At 42.4% G+C, this 24,227-nt stretch overlaps 1 protein-coding gene across 3 annotated transcripts in view; it reads left to right on the forward strand.

The window, feature by feature from the left end:
- The first annotated feature begins 7,371 nt into the window (after positions 1-7,371).
- Positions 7,372-24,227, forward strand: part of ikbkb (inhibitor of nuclear factor kappa B kinase subunit beta) — a 37,289-nt gene continuing 20,433 nt past the window's right edge. The window contains exons 1-3 of one of the 3 annotated variants that reach the window (XM_046351026.1): positions 7,372-7,504; positions 8,029-8,176; positions 22,821-22,915. In XM_046351026.1, coding sequence (XP_046206982.1) covers positions 8,072-8,176; positions 22,821-22,915 — 200 coding nt within the window. In that variant the 5' untranslated portion in view covers positions 7,372-7,504; positions 8,029-8,071. Of the gene's footprint in view, positions 7,637-8,028; positions 8,177-22,820; positions 22,916-24,227 lie in introns of all 3 variants that reach the window. The other 2 variants (XM_046351027.1, XM_046351025.1) reach the window with 2 other exon arrangements.

Below are 24,227 nucleotides of genomic sequence, written 5' to 3' on the forward strand. Positions count from 1 at the left end.
GTTAGAATATTATGTAGTCTCCAGTGTTTAATGAGGTCACCACACATTTACAGTACACACACACAGTGCACACACACATGTTTATCACTCATAGTCTGACAAGGTGGTTGTGTACTACTTGATGAATAGGGATACAATTATGACACCAAGCCATGTCAACAAAATAATTTCCCCTAATTAATGCAATGCCATGACCACAATACCAATCAAATGTGATGCAGTAGTTTTGACCTCCTGTTAGAAGCACGTAGCACATGTAATGCAACTTGGTGAATGTATTAGGCCTAAAACCCAGGTTTTTGTACATTTAAGACATGCACATTTGGAACACAGAAGGCTGATGAGGAGATTATTACCATGAGCCTGTCCTCCCCAGTTAAGGTGCCACCAACCTCCTGTGATTTGGAATTACATAAAGAGACAGCTATACACTTTTACCTCTACTAAAATGCATAGTTTTGTGTAGTTAATTTAGGCCAAAGGCACCTGTATTGTAATTGTGAGGCTGCTAGGCCTTTTTACAAAACACCATATTAAACATACAGCACTAGCCTAGGAAACAACACCATATTAAACATACAGCACTAGCCTAGGAAACAACACCATATTAAACATACAGCACTAGCCTAGGAAACAACACCATATTAAACATACAGCACTAGCCTAGGAAACAACACCATATTAAACATACAGCACTAGCCTAGGAAACAACACCATATTAAACATACAGCACTAGCCTAGGAAACAACACCATATTAAACATACAGCACTAGCCTAGGAAACAACACCATATTAAACATACAGCACTAGCCTAGGAAACAACACCATATTAAACATACAGCACTAGCCTAGGAAACAACACCATATTAAACATACAGCACTAGCCTAGGAAACAACACCATATTAAACATACAGCACTAGCCTAGGAAACAACACCATATTAAACATACAGCACTAGCCTAGGAAACAACACCATATTAAACATACAGCACTAGCCTAGGAAACAACACCATATTAAACATACAGCACTAGCCTAGGAAACAACACCATATTAAACATACAGCACTAGCCTAGGAAACAACACCATATTAAACATACAGCACTAGCCTAGGAAACAACACCATATTAAACATACAGCACTAGCCTAGGAAACAACACCATATTAAACATACAGCACTAGCCTAGGAAACAACACCATATTAAACATACAGCACTAGCCTAGGAAACAACACCATATTAAACATACAGCACTAGCCTAGGAAACAACACCATATTAAACATACAGCACTAGCCTAGGAAACAACACCATATTAAACATACAGCACTAGCCTAGGAAACAACACCATATTAAACATACAGCACTAGCCTAGGAAACAACACCATATTAAACATACAGCACTAGCCTAGGAAACAACACCATATTAAACATACAGCACTAGCCTAGGAAACAACACCATATTTAGTAAACGTAAACAGGAAATAGTTTCTCAAAACAGGCTACTCAGTGAGGGGGTCTATGCACCTATAAACCACACATTACTAGTGTAAAAAATATATATCTACGCCATACGCATCAAGCTTTTGCATATAAATAAAAGCATGTATACAGTATGGGAACCAAAGTGATGCAAGTCAGACGGATGTAGGGAGGATGTTTCATGTTGTTTGTTGATGTGGAAATGTGATAACGTTTTCATTACAAACAGGGGATTCCTCTTGAAAACTGAGGTTTTGAGTGTCGAGAATCTGCTGAACAGTCATTGATTGCATCATTATCTTACAGTTGACAATTAAGGCAATGTCATTGCATAGCTTGAATACTCCGAACACCATGGTAGGGTATTTTCCAAGTAGACATTGTACATTGATTTTTCATTCTTATAATTCTTATAAATTATTGTAGATATATTTTTAACCCTTATTTTAACAGGTAAATTGACTGAAAACACATTCTCTTTTACAGCAACGACCTGGGCAATAGTTACATGGAAGAGGAGGGGGGATGAATGAGCCAATTGTATTATGACACTAGTCAAATAGGCCTTAGATCACTATACGTATGGAAGAGTCATGTCGTTTTCCAGGAAGTAGCTGTCGCGACTTCTGCCGAAGTTGAAGCCTCTCCTTGTTCAGGCGGGGCTCGGCGCTCGACGTCAGCGGTCTTCGAGCCATCATTGATCCATTTTTTCATTTTCCATTGATTTTGTCTTGTCTTACTACACACCTGGTTTCAATCCCATTCATTACCTGTTGTGTTTTTAACCCTCTGTTACCCCTCATATGTTTGTCAGTGTCATGTCCTGACCTGGCCTCCTGTAGGTCCTGTGGCAGCCCCATGCACCAGGCTGTCTCTCCATCTCCTCCCTCCAGGTTCTCCCGCCTGTCCGGAGCCGGCAGAGCTGTCCGTCTGTCCGGAGCTGCCAGAGCCACCCGTGTCTGTCCGGAACCGCCCGCCTGTCCGGCGCCGCCAGAGTCTCCCGCCTGTCCGGCGCCGCCAGAGTCTCCCGCCTGTCCGGCGCCGCCAGTCTCCCGCCTGTCCGGCGCCGCCAGAGTCTCCCGCCTGTCCGGCGCCCGCTGCAAAGGTCCCCAGTAGAGGGTCGCCGCTCCAAAGGCGCCACCTAAGTGGGCCAAGACTAAGGTGGGGTCCATGTCCCGCGCCAGAGTCGTCACCTCGGACAGATGCCCACCCAGACCCTCCCCTATGGGTTTAGGTTTTGCGGCTGGAGTCCGCACCTTTTGGGGGGAGGGGGGGTGCTGTCACGTCCTGACCTTAGTTCCTTTTTTATGTCTCTATTTTAGTTTGGTCAGGGCGTGAGTTGGGGTGGGCATTCTATGTTTTTGTTCTATGTTTTGTATTTCTGTGTTTGGCCTGGTATGGTTCCCAATCAGAGGCAGCTGTCTATCATTGTCTCTGATTGAGAACCATACTTAGGTAGCCTGTTCCCACCTGGTGTTTGTGGGTAGTTGTTTTCTGTGTCTGTGTTCTTCACCATACAGAGCTGTTTCGATTTTAATTTCGTTGTTTCACTTGGTTATTTTGTATTTCGTGTTCAGTGATATTAAATTAATATGGACACTTACCACGCTGCGTTTTGGTCCAATTGTTCCTCAGATGAAGAAGATCGTTACAGTCAGAGATTGTTTATTGTTCAGATTTCGTGTTGTATTGGTGCGCGATGGGTCCTTGTACCCACTTTGTTTTATTATTTCATAGTTTTGGAGTTATGTTTTGTTTACAATTAAACAACTCCATTTCATTAAGTTTGATTCTCCTGCGCCTGACTTCCCTGCCACCTATACACACGACTGACCGTAGCCTTGTTGTTTTCTGACTTTTGTAGACCTTTTGAATGGTATTCAATGAGCAAAAACATCATAAGGCATTAGGCAGAAGAAAATTCAGCCACAAACACAAATATAATTTTATATATATATAATTATACATATATCTTAAATGACCGCATTTTCACGGATTTTATGATATAATCGTCAAGCCCATTCAAAAGATAAGGGGACAGGATTGTTGCAAGCAGTGCAAAGGCCTTACATGGTGGTATCCTCCATAAAGACTGTAACGACACGTTTTATCTGAGCAAAATAAGAGCACAATGTATTGTAAAGACTTGTTGTTGCAGTATTTAGGGGAGATACATTCACCTTTTTCTTTTTTGGACTATGTTTACTCAGGTGAGCACCCCATTCCATACAAGCCTTTCCAATGGGCACAAACTGGCTGACTCAATGTTTCATCTTAATTTGTCAACATATTGTGATATGGAAGCTTTTAAAAATACATTGGATTTGCAAAAAGTCATCAACTTAAACTGTTATGAGAGTGAAATTTCAACCCCAGGATTATGTCAACTTGGTAACCAATTTTCAACAGACAAACCTTGTATAAAATGTTTAATTTGTGACTTTGAAAAAATGTCAGATCTTTAACGTTATATACACTATCAGAAGAAAAAAAAATAAAGGCTGGGAAGCACCTACTGAGGAAGTGATCAATCAACAACTACCCTTTGGTCTTCCATTCAGGGTTCTAACCAAACCTGTTCCTGCTTAGCTTTGATATTTGTCACTAAGTTCTACAAATGTGCTATCGTGAGAATGATTTACTGGAATCCTCCACTTAAAAATTAAATAAATTCACTTTTGCTATCGAAGTCATTTCAAAGAGTAGGTACCAGAGCAAATGAAATGTAACTACACTATATGAGTCATACATCATCCATGATACTATTTAGGCCGATATAGCATATTGAAAGTCATCAACAGCTATTGTTTCAATTCGACCCAAGATTCAACTAAAAATAGACATACAGTACCAGTCAAAAGTTTGGACACACTTACTCATTCAATGGTTTTTCCTTATTTTTTTTACTATTTTCGACATTGTACATATAGGGCTAGGGTTTCAAGCTTTAAGAATAGGATTAAATTATATCATACTTTTATTTAAAGTGCATTTAAAGTTTGATTTGATAACACATTAAGTTGTTGTATAAATAAACAAAATATGCAACATTGCATTTCCATTTCAACTTTGCTGTGCTTTCAAATGGTTGAAGTGCAGTGATAACACATTTAGGTGAGAACTAAACCAAAAACCAGACAATATAAACACAACATGTAAAGTGTTGGTCCCATGTTTCATGGGCTGAAATAAAAGATCCCAGAAATGTTCCAGACGCACAAAAATCTTATTTCTCTCAAATGTTGTTCACACATTTGTTTACATCCCTGTTAGTGAGCATTTCTCCTTTGCAAAGATAATCCACCCACCTGACAGGTGTGGCGGCATATCAAGAAGCTGCTTAAACAGCGTGATCATTACACAGGTGAATCTTGTGCTGGGGAGAATAAAAGGCCACTCTAAACACAGTGCCACAGAGGTTTCAAGTTTTGAGGGAGCGTGCAATTGGCATGCTGATTGCAGGAATGTCCACCAGCGCTGTTGCCAGAAAATTGAATGTTCATTTCTTTACCATAAGCCACCTCCAACATCGTTTTAGAGGATTTGGCAGTACATCCAACAGGCTTCACAACCGCAGACCACGTGTAACCACGCCAGCCCAGGACCTCCACATTGGGCTTGCACCTGCTGAATCATCTGAAACCAGCCACCCGGACAGCTGATAAAACTGTCTACATATCTTGCATTACCCAACTCATATGTATATACTGTATCCTATACTATTCTACTGTATCTTATTCTATGCCACTCTCACATCGCTCGTCCATATATTTTTACATTGTTAATTCCATTCCTTTACTAGATTTGTGTGTATTGGGTATAGGTTGTGTAAATGTTAGATATTACTTGTTAGATATTACTGCATTGTTGGAGCTAGAAGCACAAGCATTTCGCTACAACCGCAATAACATCTGGTAAACACGTGTATGTGACCATTAAAATGTTATTTTATTTGAGATCCTGAGGCCCATTGTCGTGCCATTCATCCGCAGCCTTCACCTCACGTTTCAGCATGATAATGCAAGTTTCTTTGTCGCAAGGATCTGCACACAATTCCTGGAAGCTGAAAATGTCCCAGTTCTTCCATGGCCTGCATACTCACTAGACATGTCACCCATTGAGCAAGCTTGGGATGCTCTGGATCGACATGTACGACAGCGTGTTCCAGTTCCCACCAATATCCAACAACTTCGCACAGCTATTGAAGAAGAGTGGGACAACATTCCACAGGCCACAATCAACAGCCTGATCAACTCTATGCGAAGGAGATGTCGTGCTGCACACCAGATACTGACTGGTTTTCTGATCCACGTTTCTACCTATTTTCAAGGTATCTGCGACCAACAGATGCAATCTGTATTCCCAGTCATGTGAATTCCATAGATAAGGGCCTAATTAATTTATTTCAATTGACTGATTTCCTTAAATGAATTATAACTCAGTAAAAAAAAAAATGTTGAATGTTGCGTTTATATACGATTAATATGGTGACCAGTGGCGGACTTACCATTAGGCAGAAGGGGAAATCGCCTTGGGCCTCACATCATCAAGGGGCCTCATGAGCTGGGCATAGTAAAATAATAATAATAGTACTCTTTTTTTGAAGTACACTACATGACCAAAAGTATGTGAACACCATCGAACATCTACTTCCAAAATCATGGACATTAATATGGAGTTGGTCCCCCCTTTGCTGCGATAACAGCCTCCACTCTTCTGAGAAGGCTTTCCACTATATGTTGGAACATTTCTGCGGGGACTTGCTTTCATTCAGCCACGATAGCATTAGTGAGGTCAGGCACTGGTGTTGGAGGATTAGGCCTGGCTCGCAGTCTGTGTTCCAATTCATGTCAAAGGTGTTCGATTTTGTTGAGGTCAGGGCTCTGTGCAGGCCAGTCAAGTTCTTTCACACCGATCTCTACAAACCACTTATGTATGGACCTCGCCTTTGTGCACAGGGGCATTGTAATGCTGAAACCGGAAAGGGCCTTCCCCACCCTGTTGCCACAAAGTTGGAAGCACAGAATCATCTAGAATGTTATTGTATGTTGTAGGGTTAACATTTAAATTCACTGGAACTAACGGGTCTATCCCGACCATGAAGAATAGCCCCAGACCATTATTCCTCTTCCACCAAACTTTATAGTTGGCATTATGCATTGGGGCAGTACCGTTCTCCTAGCATCCACCAAACCCAGATTCATCTGTCGGACTGCCAGATGGTGAAGAGTGATTCATCCCTCCAGAGAACGCGTTTCCACTGCTCCAGAGTCCAATGGCTGCGAAATTTACACCACTCCAGCCAACGCTGAAATAGCCAAATACACTCATTTGAATGGGTGTCCACATACCTTTGGCCATGTAGTGTATATGGAGTGAACAGGAGTGAACAGACCACTTGCAGTGAACAGACCACTTGTAGTGTCATGGCTAGAAGGGATCCAGCTTTTGTCAAATTAACTTCCGCTTTGAACTTTTGTAGCAGGTTAGGAGAATTTACACAGCAGGTTAGGATAATTGCGTTAAGGTTAGGAAAATGTTTAAATGCAAAACATTTAAACTTTTCACGTTAATTTGACAAAAGCTGGATCTCTTCCCTCGTTTAATGTAACGTTAGCAGCCTATCATTTTCTTACGATAACAGCTATTGGCACATCTGACACATTATCTCTTTAGATATCCTACTCCAAACTAAGACAACAGTCGTCACAGATTCTCCATTGGAGACACTGACAGAGATTATGAACCTAGCTACTGTATCCGTGTATCAGGCATCGACCTATATCAGCAGTACCAGTCTACAGACTAAGAATACGCTATGCTCTTTGTGGGCGGATCGACCCGCGTTCAGGTTTACAGGAAATATGACTTTCAGGAAGTAGACTTTGAGAATTCCCCCCCCCCCCCAGTTACAGTAGTAAATCGAGAGAAAGTGAAGGTTACTTTCATGAACAAAAGTGTATGTTAGGTAGCTGCGTCTATCATTATCAAACTAACTTTTTTCGTTGGCCAAAGTCTACTTTTCAGGTAGGACTAATTTTACGGTCACTACTCACGAACGAAAGGTGAGAGGTGCTCGCGGTAATTGTGCTACATTACAGTAGCATCGGGGAAGCCTAATGTCAGCTGTAATCTTCTATAATGAGTGGAAAACAACTAGTAAGCTTGTAAAGTTTATAAACACAATATAAGCATACTTTTATTTTTTATAAATCGAAACAAACTATCCGCATGATACTGCTGTGCTGCTGCTTTATAAAGAAGACATTTGATGTTCTCCTGTAGCCTGCTGACAATCAGTCGGGTCATTTCAGTGTTTATACAATGTAGCCTATTATGTATTCAGAGAGAACAGCTATGGATGTTGAGCTAGTAACACTGTCATTATAGGGCAAGTAGTAGCTGTAGTTACTTGTTACCATATATTTTGAAATCGTTGCGGCTCTGCTTGCCTTACCTTCAGTGCCCCAATGGTCCAGACATGCGTTAGTTAGGCCTACATACAGTGTACATACAGGCTAATAATGCTGTAGTAAACATTTTTTTTTCAGATCCTGTGTTGTTGTGTGGCTGAGTCAGGACTATCTGAGGACCATGAGTCGCGTTCCCCTGCAGCAGCAGCAGAGCTGTGGCTCCTGGGAGCTGAAGGAACGCCTGGGGACCGGGGGCTTCGGGAATGTCACCAGATGGCAGAACAAGGTGCATAACTTTAGCAGTAGCACACCATTCATTCATGTGTGTATTTTGTTACCTATAACTTTTACCATATTTTGTGTGTTTGCAAAAGTGCTATGCTATGATGTATGAGCAAGTGGCATTTTTCATGTTTCATACTGTCATCAGATAGCCTACAACCTATGCTGCTGTATGCCTAGCAGAACCTATGCTGCTGTATGCCTAGCAGAACCTATGCTGCTGTATGCCTAGCAGAACCTATGCTGCTGTATGCCTAGCAGAACCTATGGAGGCTCCCACATTAATATTTAATGTAATATTAAATTCCCTCATCATGAATGCTTTAAATGTAACTTACAGGAAATACACTCATCTTTATTCTGTGACCTGGCCCATAGAACTCTGCATCCTCCCTGGCCTATGACATCACACCTAGTCACAGGATGAGAGGGACATAGATGCACATTATTATAGCTACACCATTGGAACTTGTCCACACCCATTTAGTTTGCTCTTTCTGTCCTCTATCTGTGCACTGTCTATCTGTCTTTATGTCTGTATGCACCACTTTGTTTACTGGAAATGCTGCTCAGTGTTGTCTCAGGTGAATTCCGCTGAAAGAGCACAGTGGTAGCACTATGTGGACCCCTACCAACAATGGAGGTCAGTGGTAATGACAGTTAGCATTCTGTCAAATCCTCTTGCTGGCTGGTACTTTACATGCTTCATTGTCATAGATGTATGACCCCATCAGAGTTATGAAAAGGATGTTAAATGTATTAAGAGCTTTAGACCTTTGTTCTCTCTGATTCCTGAATGGTCCTTTATGTAACTTAATGTCTTTATTCAGATAGATTCAATGACCTTCCTCTCTCTGTGGTCCCTGCGGCTCTCATGCTTTGGCCTTTCAGCCACCTGTCAGTCTCTAGTCTCTACTGCCTATAATAGTCCAGAACTGCTCACTCCACTCCTGGAGAACAATGTCTGTGTGCTGGCTGGCTTTTGTCCCCCCTAGGGCTTGATCCCTTTCTCTAGGGACTGATCCAACTGTTAAAAACAAACTTGACAAGTATCTCTTCTCTTTCGGTTTCCTACTTATGAAATGTACAAGACTTTAAAAGTAACATGTAATGCGCCACATTTATAAAATACATCAGTCAATTCATAAGAAAAAAAACACATTTTGGAATATCAGATCCTTTTCCTGCCCACAACTTCAGTTCATTGCAGTTGTATCCTGCAATAAGTAATACCCATGTTTAGATTTAAATTATGTTCATGGTTACAGCTCTATCGCAATTACCTATCCACTATTATTGGAATTCATTAGATGTAGGTAACTGTCCCTTATTTGATTCAGTTATTTAAATACGACTCCATTTAGGCAACAGACAATGTATTACATTGTAAGCAGATGATCTTTTCTCAAGCGACATATTTCAATTATTTTACTACATCACATTAGCTCCGCAATGATACTTAGTTTGATGGAAACCCTAGTCTTTGTACAACGTTATAAGTTACGTCGAGATTCAATCTTAATTCGCTCTAACTTTATGGAAAAATATTTATTCCATAAATATATCAACTTCTCTCATACTACCTTATGGGCAGTTTTATTTTAAATGTAGTACCCTGTTGGAGTTCGTTCCTTGTTGCTTGTCAATCATTGGCTCATTGGTGAAATTATCATTCAGACAATATCTTTAATTAAATAATTCAAAAACCTTTATTAATGCAATTGCATTAACAGAAGTTGACAACAGGAGCATAGCACACATGTTTCCGAGTAAATTCTTCAAAATAGGAAAAGTCCCAAGTTATTTTATTAAGCCCGAAGTCCAGCCCTAGTGATGTCACTGCATACGTCATTACCTTCTACTCATCAGACCAAGCCCATGCATACACAGCTATACAAACTTGCAAGAGAGATACAATAGTTCCAGTGTTTTCTAAGGGCTAACCAGTACATGTCCACTCCCCAAGCTGATTTATAGTGGAATGTCTGACTAGTCTCTTATCTCTTACACTCCCCTACACAGTTCTGTCTCAGTCACACATTTCTCAGACCGTTTCCTTATAAGAGGTAGAGACTAGAAAATAAACTGTGGAACAATATTAAACCTCTATAATGAATATATATATTGATAATCTGTAGTCTAGGACCCAATAAATGTAAGGAGGGATGGTTTTTTATTTTTTTATTTCACCTTTATTTAACCAGGTAGGCTAGTTGAGAACAAGTTCTCATTTGCAACTGCGACCTGGCCAAGATAAAGCATAGCAGTGTGAACAGACAACACAGAGTTACACATGGAATAAACAATTAACAAGTCAATAACACAGTAGAAAAAAATGGGCAGTCTATATACAATGTGTGCAAAAGGCATGAGGAGGTAGGCGAATAATACAATTTTGCAGATTAACACTGGAGTGATAAGTGATCAGATGGTCATGTACAGGTAGAGATATTGGTGTGCAAAAGAGCAGAAAAATAAATAAATAAAAACAGTATAAAAACAGTATGGGAATGAGGTAGGTGAAAATGGGTGGGCTATTTTCCTATAGACTATGTACAGCTGCAGCGATCGGTTAGCTGCTCGGATAGCTGATGTTTGAAGTTGGTGAGGGAGATAAAAGTCTCCAACTTCAGCGATTTTTGCAATTCGTTCCAGTCACAGGCAGCAGAGTACTGGAACGAAAGGCGGCCAAATGATGTGTTGGCTTTAGGGATGATCAGTGAGATACACCTGCTGGAGTGCGTGCTACGGATGGGTGTTGCCATCGTGACCAGTGAACTGAGATAAGGCGGAGCTTTACCTAGCATGGACTTGTAGATGACCTGGAGCCAGTGGGTCTGGCGACGAATATGTAGTGAGGGCCAGCCGACTAGAGCATACAAGTCGCAATGGTGGGTGGTATAAGGTGCTTTAGTGACAAAACGGATGGCACTGTGATAGACTGCATCCAGTTTGCTGAGTAGAGTGTTGGAAGTCATTTTGGTGATGACATCGCCGAAGTCGAGGATCGGTAGGATAGTCAGTTTTACTAGGGTAAGCTTGGCAGCGTGAGTGAAGGAGGCTTTTTTGCGGAATAGAAAGCCGACTCTTGATTTGATTTTCGATTGGAGATGTTTGATGTGGGTCTGGAAGGAGAGTTTGCAGTCTAGCCAGACACCTAGGTACTTATAGATGTCCACATATTCAAGGTCGGAACCATCCAGGGTGGTGATGCTAGTCGGGCATGCGGGTGCAGGCAGCGATCGGTTGAAAAGCATGCATTTGGTTTTACTCGCGTTTAAGAGCAGTTGGAGGCCACGGAAGGAGTGCTGTATGGCATTGAAGCTCGTTTGGAGGTTAGATAGCACAGTGTCCAATGACGGGCCGAAAGTATATAGAATGGTGTCGTCTGCGTAGAGGTGGATCAGGGAATCGCCCGCAGCAAGAGCAACATCATTGATATACACAGAGAAAAGAGTCGGCCCGAGAATTGAACCCTGTGGCACCCCCATAGAGACTGCCAGAGGACCGGACAGCATGCCCTCCGATTTGACACACTGAACTCTGTCTGCAAAGTAATTGGTGAACCAGGCAAGGCAGTCATCCGAAAAACCGAGGCTGTTGAGTCTGCCGATAAGAATATGGTGATTGACAGAGTCGAAAGCCTTGGCGAGGTCGATGAAGACGGCTGCACAGTACTGTCTTTTATCGATGGCGGTTATGATATCGTTTAGTACCTTGAGTGTGGCTGAGGTGCACCCGTGACCGGCTCGGAAACCAGATTGCACAGCGGAGAAGGTACGGTGGGATTCGAGATGGTCAGTGACCTGTTTGTTGACTTGGCTTTCGAAGACCTTAGATAGGCAGGGCAGGATGGATATAGGTCTGTAATAGTTTGGGTCCAGGGTGTCTCCCCCTTTGAAGAGGGGGATGACTGCGGCAGCTTTCCAATCCTTGGGGATCTCAGACGATATGAAAGAGAGGTTGAACAGGCTGGTAATAGGGGTTGCGACAATGGCGGCAGATAGTTTCAGAAATAGCGGGTCCAGATTGTCAAGCCCAGCTGATTTGTACGGGTCCAGGTTTTGCAGCTCTTTCAGAACATCTGCTATCTGGATTTGGGTAAAGGAGAACCTGGAGAGGCTTGGGTGAGGAGCTACGGGGGGCGGAGCTGTTGGCCGAGGTTGGAGTAGCCAGGCGGAAGGCATGGCCAGCCGTTGAGAAGTGCTTATTGAAGTTTTCGATAATCATGGATTTATCGGTGGAGACCGTGTTTCCTAGCCTCAGTGCAGTGGGCAGCTGGGAGGAGGTGCTCTTGTTCTCCATGGACTTCACAGTGTCCCAGAACTTTTTGGAGTTGGAGCTACAGGATGCAAACTTCTGCCTGAAGAAGCTGGCCTTAGCTTTCCTGACTGACTGCGTGTATTGGTTCCTGACTTCCCTGAACAGTTGCATATCACGGGGGCTATTTGATGCTATTGCAGTCCGCCACAGGATGTTTTTGTGCTGGTCGAGGGCAGTCAGGTCTGGAGTGAACCAAGGGCTGTATCTGTTCTTGGTTCTGCATTTTTGAACGGAGCATGCTTATCTAAAATGGTGAGGAAGTTACTTTTAAAGAATGACCATGCATCCTCAACTGACGGGATGAGGTCAATGTCCTTCCAGGATACCCGGGCCAGGTCGATTAGAAAGGCCTGCTCACAGAAGTGTTTTAGGGAGCATTTGACAGTGATGAAGGGTGGTCGTTTGACTGCGGCTCCGTGGCGGATACAGGCGATGAGGCAGTGATCGCTGAGATCCTGGTTGAAGACAGCAGAGGTATATTTGGAGGGCCAGTTGGTCAGGATGACGTCTATGAGGGTGCCCTTGTTTACAGAGTTAGGGTTGTACCTGGTGGGTTCCTTGATGATTTGAGTGAGATTGAGGGCATCTAGCTTAGATTGTAGGACTGCCGGGGTGTTAAGCATATCCCAGTTTAGGTCACCTAACAGAACGAACTCTGAAGCTAGATGGGGGCGATCAATTCACAAATGGTGTCCAGGGCACAGCTGGGAGCTGAGGGGGTCGGTAGCAGGCGGCAACAGTGAGAGACTTGTTTCTGGAGAGAGTAATTTTCAAAATTAGTAGTTCAAACTGTTTGGGTATGGACCTGGAAAGTATGACATTACTTTGCAGGCTATCTCTGCAGTAGACTGCGACTCCGCCCCCTTTGGCAGTTCTATCTTGACGGAAGATGTTATAGTTGGGTATGGAAATCTCTGAATTTTTGGTGGCCTTCCTGAGCCAGGATTCAGACACGGCAAGGACATCAGGGTTAGCAGAGTGTGCTAAAGCAGTGAGTAAAACAAACTTAGGGAGGAGGCTTCTGATGTTGACATGCATAAAACCAAGACTTTTTCGATCACAGAAGTCAACAAATGAGGGTACCTGGGGACATGCGGGGCCTGGGTTTACCTCCACATCACCCGCGGAACAGAGAAGGAGTAGTATGAGGGTACGGCTAAAGGCTATCAAAACTGGTCGCCTAGAGCGTTGGGGGCAGAGGATAAGAGGAGCAGGTTTCTGGGCATGGTAGAATATATTCAGGGCATAATGCGCAGACAGGGGTATGGTGGGGTGCGGGTACAGCGGAGGTAAGCCCAGGCACTGGGTGATGATGAGAGAGGTTGTATCTCTGGACATGCTGGTTGTAATGGGTGATGTCACCGCATGTGTGGGGGGTGGGACAAGGGAGGCAACAGGGGTATGCAGAGTGGATCTAGGGGCTCCATTGTGAACTAAAACAATGATAACTAACCTGAACAACAGTATACAAGGCAAGGTTCTTATAACCCCTCCCCTTCTATTAATACAACATAGCATAATCAATTATTATAATACATCAAACATTTGGTACAGCCCCTATCATGACCCCAAGGTGAACACCCAACAACCCGTACAGAGAATAATCCAATAAGCGTTTTATAGTTACATCGTTAGGGTAAGTTAACCAAAAGTAGACACACTCCAATCAGTTTCTGAGACAATTGCCCAGACTTTGTAGACAGTTGAATAATGCTTAAACCTCATCTTTATCAAATAATCCATTAAAGGGACCTACGTATGGGTTGTTTAAGTTGCATCTCGTTATATTCCCATTATTACTTTATCAAATCTCCAGTAATCGATTATATACACATACAATTCATCATATTTTCATATCTTCACAAAATCCATATAAAATGTAAGAAATTCTTATGTACTCACATCAACGATTCCATTTGCGTTTTCAAGGACACTCCACAGCTACAAGGCAGCTCTCCAAGCCAATTCCCAGCGGAACCCAAAAAAATGTACATTTGTTTCCCGTACAATAACCAGCCCGTCATGGAATCCTCAACAGTTCTCTGACCTCCCAGAAACCACGGCAAAGTCTAGGCTCCCAGAAACTATAGACTTGCTGCTAACATCCCTCTCTCAATACTGTCCAAGATATTCTATGATGGGCAGTGATGGACGGAACCCCAAAATAACATTATATGAACATTTATTAACCAAATTTCAATCATCTTATTATACAAATGTTTATATCTTATTAACCCACTCACACAACTCTCATATCACATTCACACAGTACTGTTCACAAACACACATAATCAATATTTGTATAACCTGCAGGAATATTTTCTTACTTCTATAGGTGGATTTGGTTTATAGCTTTCACATATGTACCTAACTATTTTAAACCATTTCATATCATTAACTTATCTACTAATTATTATTTATCTCAGGCTCACAAAGAGCCTTCATGTTCAACCACACATGATTGATCAAATGCTCACACAGAACATTACTAAATAACCATCCACACAGAATTGGTCAGATGTCCACACAGAACATCATTGAAAGGTTACCCACACAGAGTCAACCTATTGCACCCACACAGAACACTTTATCCACACATGATTTCAAAACCTGACTATATGAACAGGGAAACCTATACCATTATCAAAAGATTGCCTAATTAGTGGTCCCAAAACTGGGTGTTGTAGCCACACTGGGATATCGCCTACTGCGATTACTATAGATTATCTTCCATCTATCCAAATGTGCAAAACAACCTACAGAGTACCCATGTCTCCTATCTACCTTTTTAACATGGTCCCAAAAATCCTTTCTTACCTTGTATTTTCTAAGTACCAGGAATATCAAAAACACCTACAATTACACCCAACAATTGCAACCCAGGGCATACCTGTTTACCTCATTTAACAAAACATTTGATCAATTACATACACGTTAAACTTTGAACTTCACCAAAGTCAGATGCCTCGCAAGGCGTCACCTGCACTCTCGTTCTTCGTTCAATACATTAACCTCACCAGTCCTACTGTCATGAAGCCATTACCACGGATCTGGACCTTTGGTAACCCGCAACTGGCTAATTAACAATCATGTCCAAGGATACCTCACTTAAGAACACTCTCATCAACTCAACTCAGTCCTGTTAGTTACCCCAGCTGTGGCCCTCTTAAGGAAGACCTCGCTCTGAGTGTACCCTCAACAGGGGCATTTGTTATTTTTTATATTGTTTTTATTTTTTCTTATCTTTTCATCACTTAAACGTTCAGTTAATGTCTAATTAGTACTATTAATTCTGTGCACTTTCAAGTTCAATTATTGAAAGAAACCCGTCTCATCCTTAATTCAATTCTGTTCGAGATGATGTATCCATTCAGCTGACGCTCCCAGCCAGGTGGTGATCTGATCTGCTCCAAATAGTGGAGAGTGGCTTTCCCCTGGTTGCATCTAATGCATCTAATTAAGTTTATGCATCTAATTAAGTTCATCATTGCATCCTCGCCGCCAAAATTGTGGTGGAATTATTGTAAGCAAAAGGAGAGACTTCTAGATTTCTTCAAAACAATCTTTATTATTTAATTAGTGCAGTAATGGAGCTGGTTGGTAACCACCCCTGGAGGTGATCACTGAGAACTCAACAAGCTGGTTTGAGCCAAAGCATTTTATAGCAAAGTCCATTCTCCTTCAGTCTACATGAGAAACAACAGATGTATGGAATGGGTTAAGATTTGTATGAAATATACTTATAATTCACAGCAGACAGTATCTCATTGTGTAGAGACCAGGGTCTGGCTCTGGAGTCATCTCTCCCTGGTACCGTATAGAACAGAAACATTAACTCATGCTCTGGAATGCGGTATCACCCAAAGACATCGTAAATCTTCAGAGGCCCATCCTCAGTAGAACACACACAGATTAGTGTTCTTACAACCCCTTATTCTGTTGCATAAAACAACCATTTGATGCAATAACAGTATTATAACATAATCTTGTAATTTCCACCATACTTTCCACTAGCTCTGTGCAGGCCAGTCAAGTTCTTCCACACTGATCTCGACAAACCATTTCTGTATGGACCTCACCTTTGTGCACAGAGGCATTGTTATGCTAAAACAGGAAAGGGCCTTCCCCAAACTGTTGCCACAAAGTTTGAAGCACAGAATTGTATAGAATGCCATTGTATGCTGTAGAGTTAAGATTTCACCATGAAAAAACGGCCTCAGACCATTATTCCTCCTCCACCAAACTTTATAGTTGGCACTGTGCATTCCGGCAGTAGCGTTCTCTTGGCCTCCATCAATCCCAGATTTGTCCGTCGGATTGCCAGATGGTGAAGCGTGATTCATCACTCCAGAGAACGTGTTTCCAAGCTTTACACCGCTCCAGCCGACGCTTGGTATTGCACATGATGATCTTAGGCTTGTGTGCAGCTGCTTGGCCATGGAAACCCATTTCATGAAGCACCTGACGAACAGTTCTGGTGCTGGCGTTGCTTCCAGAGTTAGTGAGTGTTGCAAATGAGGACAGACGCGTTACATGCTTCAGCATTCTGTGGTCTTCGCGTCTGAGTCGTCACAATAACAGCACTTACAGTTGACCGGTACAGCTCTAGCAGGGCAGAAATTTGACGTACAGACTTGTTGGAAAGGTGGCATCCTATGACAGTGCCACATTGAAAGTCACTGAGCTCCTCAGTAAAGCCATTCTACTGCCAATGTTTGTCTAGGGAGATTGCATAGCTGTGTCCTCAATTTTATACACCTGTCAGCAATGGGTGGGTTTGAAATAGCCAATCCACTAATTTGAGGGGGTGTTCACATACTTTTGTATGTATAGTGTAACTTCGGTCTGTCGTAGGAAGTGGAGGGACGTGCATGATGGGCTATGGCATTGTGTTTAATGGGACTTCCTCTGCTACTTTCTGAATCACTGGTGATGATTCTATCCGTTACTTCCTGGATTGTTGAGGATAACATCATAATACCAAAAATAAACGATAAGCTGGTCGTACAGCTCATTATGTTTTGCCCAGAGTTGAAGTGTTACAGTGAAAAAGTATGTGAACCCTTTGGAATTACCTGGATTTCTGCATAAATTGGTCATCAAATTTGATCTGATCTTCATCTATGTCACAATAGACAAACATAGTGTGCTTAAATTAATAGCACACAAATTATTGTATTTTTCTTGTCTCTATTGAATACATAATTTAAACATTCACAGTGTAGGTTGGAAAAACTATGTGAACCCCTAGGCTAATGACTTCTCCAAAAGCTAATTGGAGTCAGCTAACTTGGAGTCCAATCAATGAGACGAGATTGGAGATGTTGGTTAGAGCTGCCTTGCCCTAAAAAAAAAACTCACAAAATTTTTGTTTGCTATTCACAAGAAGCATTGCCTGATGTTAACCATGCCTCAAACAAAAAGAGATCTCAGAAGACCTACGATTAAGAATTGTTAAATTGCATAAAGCTGGAAAGGTTTACAAAGTATCTCTAAAAGCCTTGATGTCATCAGTCCACGTTAAGACAAATTGTCTATAAATGGAGCAAGCTCAGCACTGTTGCTACTCTCCCTAGGAGTGGCCGTCCTGCAAAGACGACTGCAAGAGCACAGCACAGAAAGCTCAATGAGGTTAAGAAGAATCCTCGAATGTCAGCTAAAGAATTACAGAAATTTCTGGAACATGCTAACATCTCGGTTGATGAGTCTACGATACGTAAAACACTAAACAAGAATGGTGTTCATGGGAGGACACCACGATAAAAGCCACTGCTGTCCAAAAAAAACAATGCTGCACGTCTGAAGTTTGCAAAAGTGCACCTGGATGTTCGACAGCGCTACTAGCAAAATATTCTGTGGACAGATGAAACTACAGTTGAGTTGGTTGGAAGGAACACACAACACTATGTGTAGAGAAAAAAAGGCACAGCACACCAACATCAAAACCTCAACCCAACTGTAAAGTATGGTGGAGGGAGCATCATGGTTTGGAGCTGCTTTGCTACCTCAGGGCCTGGACAGCTTGCTATCGTCAACGGAAAAATGAATTCCCAAGTTCATCAAGACATTTTGCAGGAGAATATTAGGCCAGTTGAAGCTCAACAATAGTTGAGTGATGCAACAGGACAACGACCCAAAACACAGAAGTAAACCAACAACAGAAGAAAATGTGCCTTCTGGAGTGGCCCAGTAAGTCCTGACCTCATCCCAATTGGGCGGCAGGGTAGCCTAGTGGTTAGAGTGTTGGAGTAGCAGCCGAAAGGTTGCAAGTTCAAATCCCCAAGCTGACAAGGTACAAATCTGTTGTTCTGCTCCTGAACAGGCAGTTAATCCACTGTTCTTACTTGGAAGTAAGAATTTGTTCTTAACTGTTTTGCCTAGTTAAGTAAAGGTTAAAAAAAAGATGCTGTGGCATGACCTCGAGAGCAGTTCACACCAGACATCCCAAGAATATTGCTGAACTGAAACAGTTTTGTAAAGAGGAATGGTCCACAATTCCTCCTGACTGTTGTGCAGGTCTGATCCGCAACTACAGAAAACATTTGGTTGAGGTTATTGCTGCCAAAGGTGGATCAACCAGTTATTAAATCCAAGGGTTCATACTTTTCCCACCCTGCACTGTGAATGTTTACATGGTGTGTTCAATAAAGATTTGAAAACGTATAATTGTTTGTGTGTTATTAGTTTAACCTCACTAGGGTACGTGGAACACTAGCATCCCACCTGGCACACATCCAGTGAAATTGCAGAGCGCCAAATTCAAAAACAGAAATACTCATTAGGAAAATTCGTAAAACATACAAGTGTTATACATCGGTTTAAAAATGAACTTCATGTTAATCCAACCACGGTGTCAGATTTCAAAAAGGCTTTACGTCGAAAGCATACCATGCGATTATTTGAGAACAGTGACCAGCACACAAATCATAAAATGTATCACTATATCACTGATCTTTATATGGTTGCACTCACAAGACTCCCATTTACTCAATACATGTTTGTTTTGTTCGATAAAGTCCATGTTTATATCCAAAAACCTCCGTTTTGTTTGCAGGTTTTGTTCAGTAATCCACAGGCTCAAACGCATTCACAACAGGCAGAGGAAAAATTGAAATAGTATCCGTAAAGTTTGTAGAAACATGTCAAACGATGTGTATAATCAATCCCCAGGTTGTTTTTAGTCATAATAATCAATAATATTTAAATCGGACAATAATGTTGTCAATATAAAAGGTAAACAAGTAAGGGACGCTCTCGGTCATGCGCATGAAAAAGCTCTGGGAGACTGAAGTAAGACCACTCATTACTCCTTCATTTTTCAGAATACAAGACTGAAACCATTATAAAGACTGTTGACATCTAGTGGAAGCCATAGGAAGTGAGTCCTAAGTCAATGGATACTGTAATGGCATTCGATAGAAAACTACAAACATTTTAAAAAGTCCCACTTCCTGAATGGATTTTTCTCAGGTTTTCGTTTGCCAAATCAGTTCTGTTATACTCACAGACATTATTTGAACAGTTTTGGAAACTTTAGAGTGTTTTCTATCCAAATTCTACCTATTATGTGCATATCCTAGCTTCTGGGCCTGAGTAGCAGGCAGTTTACTTTGGGCATGCTTTTCATCCGGAAGTGAAAATAGTGCCCCCGACCCTAGTGAAGTTAAGCAGACTGTGTTTGTCTACTGTTGTGATCTAGATGAAGATTAGATCAAACCCTACAGACAGAAACTAAAACAAGAAGCTCCCGCGCTGAGGTCTGTTCAACGCTGGTCCGACCAATCTGATTCCACACTCCAAGACTGCTTCCATCACGTGGACTGGGATATGTTCCGTATTGCGTCAGACAACAACATTGACGAATACGCTGATTCGGTGTGCGAGTTCATTAGAACGTGCGTTGAAGATGTTGTTCCCATAGCAACGATTAAAACATTCCCAAACCAGAAACCGTGGATTGATGGCAGCATTCGCGTGAAACTGAAAGCGCGAACCACTGCTTTTAATCAGGGCAAGGTGACTGGAAACATGACCGAATACAAACAGTGTAACTATTCCCTCCGCAAGACAATCAAACAAGCTAAGCGTCAGTATAGAGACAAAGTAGAATCTCAATTCAACGGCTCAGACACAAGAGGTATGTGGCAGGGTCTACAGTCAATCACAGATTACAAAAAGAAAACCAGCACCGTCACGGACCAGGATGTCTTGCTCCCAGGCAGACAAAATAACTTTTTTGCCCACTTTGAGGACAATACAGTGCCACTGACACTGCCCGCAACTAAAACATGCGGACTCTCCTTCACTGCAGCCGACGTGAGGAAAACATTTAAACGTGTCAACCCTCAAAAGGCTGCAGGCCCAGACTGCATCCCCAGCCGCGCCCTCAGAGCATGTGCAGACTGGTGTGTTTACGGACATATTCAATCAATCCCTATCCCAGTCTGTTGTTCCCACATGCTTCAAGAGGGCCACCATTGTTCCTGTTCCCAAGAAAGCTAAGGTAACTGAGCTAAACGACTACCGCCCCGTAGCACTCACTTCCGTCATCATGAAGTGCTTTGAGAGACTAGTCAAGGACCATATCACCTCCACCCTACCTGACATCCTAGACCCACTCCAATTTGCTTACCGCCCAAATAGGTCCACAGACGATGCAATCTCAACCACACTGCACACTGCCCTAACCCATCTGGACAAGAGGAATACCTATGTGAGAATGCTGTTCATCGACTACAGCTCGGCATTTAACACCATAGTGCCCTCCAAGCTCTGTGCAACTGGGTACTGGACTTCCTGACGGGCCGCCCCCAGGTGGTGAGGGTAGGCAACAACATCTCCACCCCGCTGATCCTCAACACTGGGGCCCCACAAGGGTGCGTTCTGAGCCCTCTCCTGTACTCCCTGTTCACCCACGACTGTGTGGCCACGCACGCCTCCAACTCAATCATCAAGTTTGCGGACGACACAACAGTGGTAGGCTTGATTACCAACAACGACGAGACGGCCTACAGGGAGGAGGTGAGGGCCCTCGGAGTGTGGTGTCAGGAAAATAACCTCACACTCAACGTCAACAAAACTAAGGAGATGATTGTGGACTTCAGGAAACAGCAGAGGGAACACCCCCCTATCCACATCGATGGAACGGTAGTGGAGAGGGTAGTAAGTTTTAAGTTCCTCGGCGTACACATCACAGACAAACTGAATTGGTCCACCCACACAGACAGCATCGTGAAGAAGGCGCAGCAGCGCCTCTTCAACCTCAGGAGGCTGAAGAAATTTGGCCTGTCACCAAAAGCACTCACAGGCTTCTACAGATGCACAATCAAGAGCATCCTGTCAGGCTGTATCACCGCCTGGTACGGCAACTGCTCCGCCCAGCCTTACGGCAACTGCTCCGCCCCGTAAGGCTCTCCAGAGGGTAGTGAGGTCTGCACAACGCATCACCGGGGGCAAACTACCTGCCCTCCAGGACACCTACACCACCCGATGTCACAGGAAGGCCATAAAGATCATCAAGGACCACCCGAGCCACTGCCTGTTCACCCCGCTATCATCCAGAAGGCGAGGTCAGTACAGGTGCATTAAAGCTGGGACCGAGAGACTGAAAAACAGCTTCTATCTCAAGGCCATCAGACTGTTAAACAGCCACCACTAACATTGAGTGGCTGCTGCCAACACACTGACTCAACTCCAGCCACTTTAACAATGGGAATTGATGGGAAATGATGTAAAATATATCACTAGCCACTTTAAACAATGCTACTTAATATAATGTTTACATACCCTACATTATTCATCTCATATGTCTACATATATACTGTACTCTATATCATCTACTGCATCCTTATGTAATACATGTATCACTAGCCACTTTAACTATGCCACTTTGTTTACATACTCATCTCATATGTATATACTGCACTCAATACCATCTACTGTATCTTGCCTATGCCGCTCTGTACCATCACTCATTCATATATCTTTATGTACATATTCTTTATTCCCTTACACTTGTGTCTATAAGGTAGTAGTTTTGGAATTGTTAGCTAGATTACTTGTTGGTTATTGCATTGTCGGAACTAGAAGCACAAGCATTTCGCTACACTCACACTAACATCTGCTAACCATGTGTATGTGACAAATAAAATTGGATTTGATTTGATTATACTTCTGACAGGCTTTACGCTGCCTTTTACGCTTTACGTTGTGTCCGGCCTGTCTCTTTCTGTGTACTGTGTGTATGTATTGTAACAGCATTGTAATAGTGTTAGTGTGTGTGTGTGTGTGTGTGTGTCTAATCCTACCTGTGTGTTGTTGTGTAGGACACAGAGGAGCAGATAGCCATTAAGCAGTGTCGTCAGGAGCTGAGTGAGAGGAACAGAGAACGCTGGTGTTTGGAGATACAGATCATGAAGAGGTGAGAGACTTTTATGTCTATGAAGATGTTTTCTTATTATTTAGCGATCTTAAGGGACTTGCATGGTGCGAGCAGTATGGCAATTGTTCACCCACTAATAGGGAACGTGAGCTGGGTTTAGACCGTCGTGAGACAGGTTAGTTTTACCCCACTGATGATGTGTTGTTGCAATAGTAATCCTGCTCTGCCCTTTTAGCTTTACAGTGGGTTTAGGTTTAGCTGTAGACCATTCCATATGGGTCATATCTGCCAACTCAGCAGGGGAAGGGATATGGATGACTATGTAGTACAGTAAGACAGGGGGTTTGGTAGTGTGAATCCAACAAATAAGGCTTATTACCAAATCACCAATTGGGATTACGTTACGATAATCCCATTTGAGCCTATTTTACTCACAGCATCGCTCAATATTACTCAGCATCACTCATACGCTGCTGCTTCTCTGTTTATTATAAATCCTGATTGCCTAGTCACATTTACGCCTACCCACATGTACATGTTGTATTTCCTCAATTACCTCATACCCCTGCACATTGACTCGGTACTGGTACTCCTTGTACGGTGCATTCGGAAAGTATTCAGACCCCTATAGTTTTTCTACATTTTGTTACGTTACAACCTTGTTCTAAAATGGATTCAATCATTTTTTCCCTCATCAATCTACACACAGTACCCCATAATGACAAAGCAAAAACTGCTTTTTAGACATTTTTGTCAATTTGTTTTGTTGCGACTCTAGGGGCAGTATTTTCATTTTTGGAAAAAAAAAACGTTTCCAGTGTTGTTGGGTTGTTATGGTATTCTGATCATGTTTGGTTTAGCAATCAGTTACTTCTCAGACTACCATTATGTGACTAAAACACAATGACTGTACATTGTCTGCTGACCGATGTTGACCGCATGACTATTTGTTATCCTAAAGATTACCATCATCAGTATCACCTAACCACTTGGTACAGTAATATAGTAAACAATTATTAAAGTGTTATATTTCCTAATGTTCCAATGTTATTGTTTTGCCTGTAGAATCTGGAACCAATTGCACTTTTAGTTTAATTTGTTTTCACTGGTTTTTATTGGACGGTTTTAGGACAGTTCAGCCTGCGACAATCAGAAACACATTTATACATTCCACAGTGATGCAACAGTACATAACTGTCTCCCTCCCCCCCTCTACCTTCCTCTTTTTCATAGAAATTATTCACTGTTCTCCATCCTCTCTCTCTCTCTCTCTCTCTCTCTCTCTCTCTCTCTCTCTCTCTCTCTCTCTCTCTCTCTCTCTCTCTCTCTCTCTCTCTCTCTCTCTCTCTCT

Source organism: Oncorhynchus gorbuscha, linkage group LG05 (assembly GCF_021184085.1).
Source record: "Oncorhynchus gorbuscha isolate QuinsamMale2020 ecotype Even-year linkage group LG05, OgorEven_v1.0, whole genome shotgun sequence".
Lineage (NCBI taxonomy): Eukaryota > Metazoa > Chordata > Actinopteri > Salmoniformes > Salmonidae > Oncorhynchus > Oncorhynchus gorbuscha.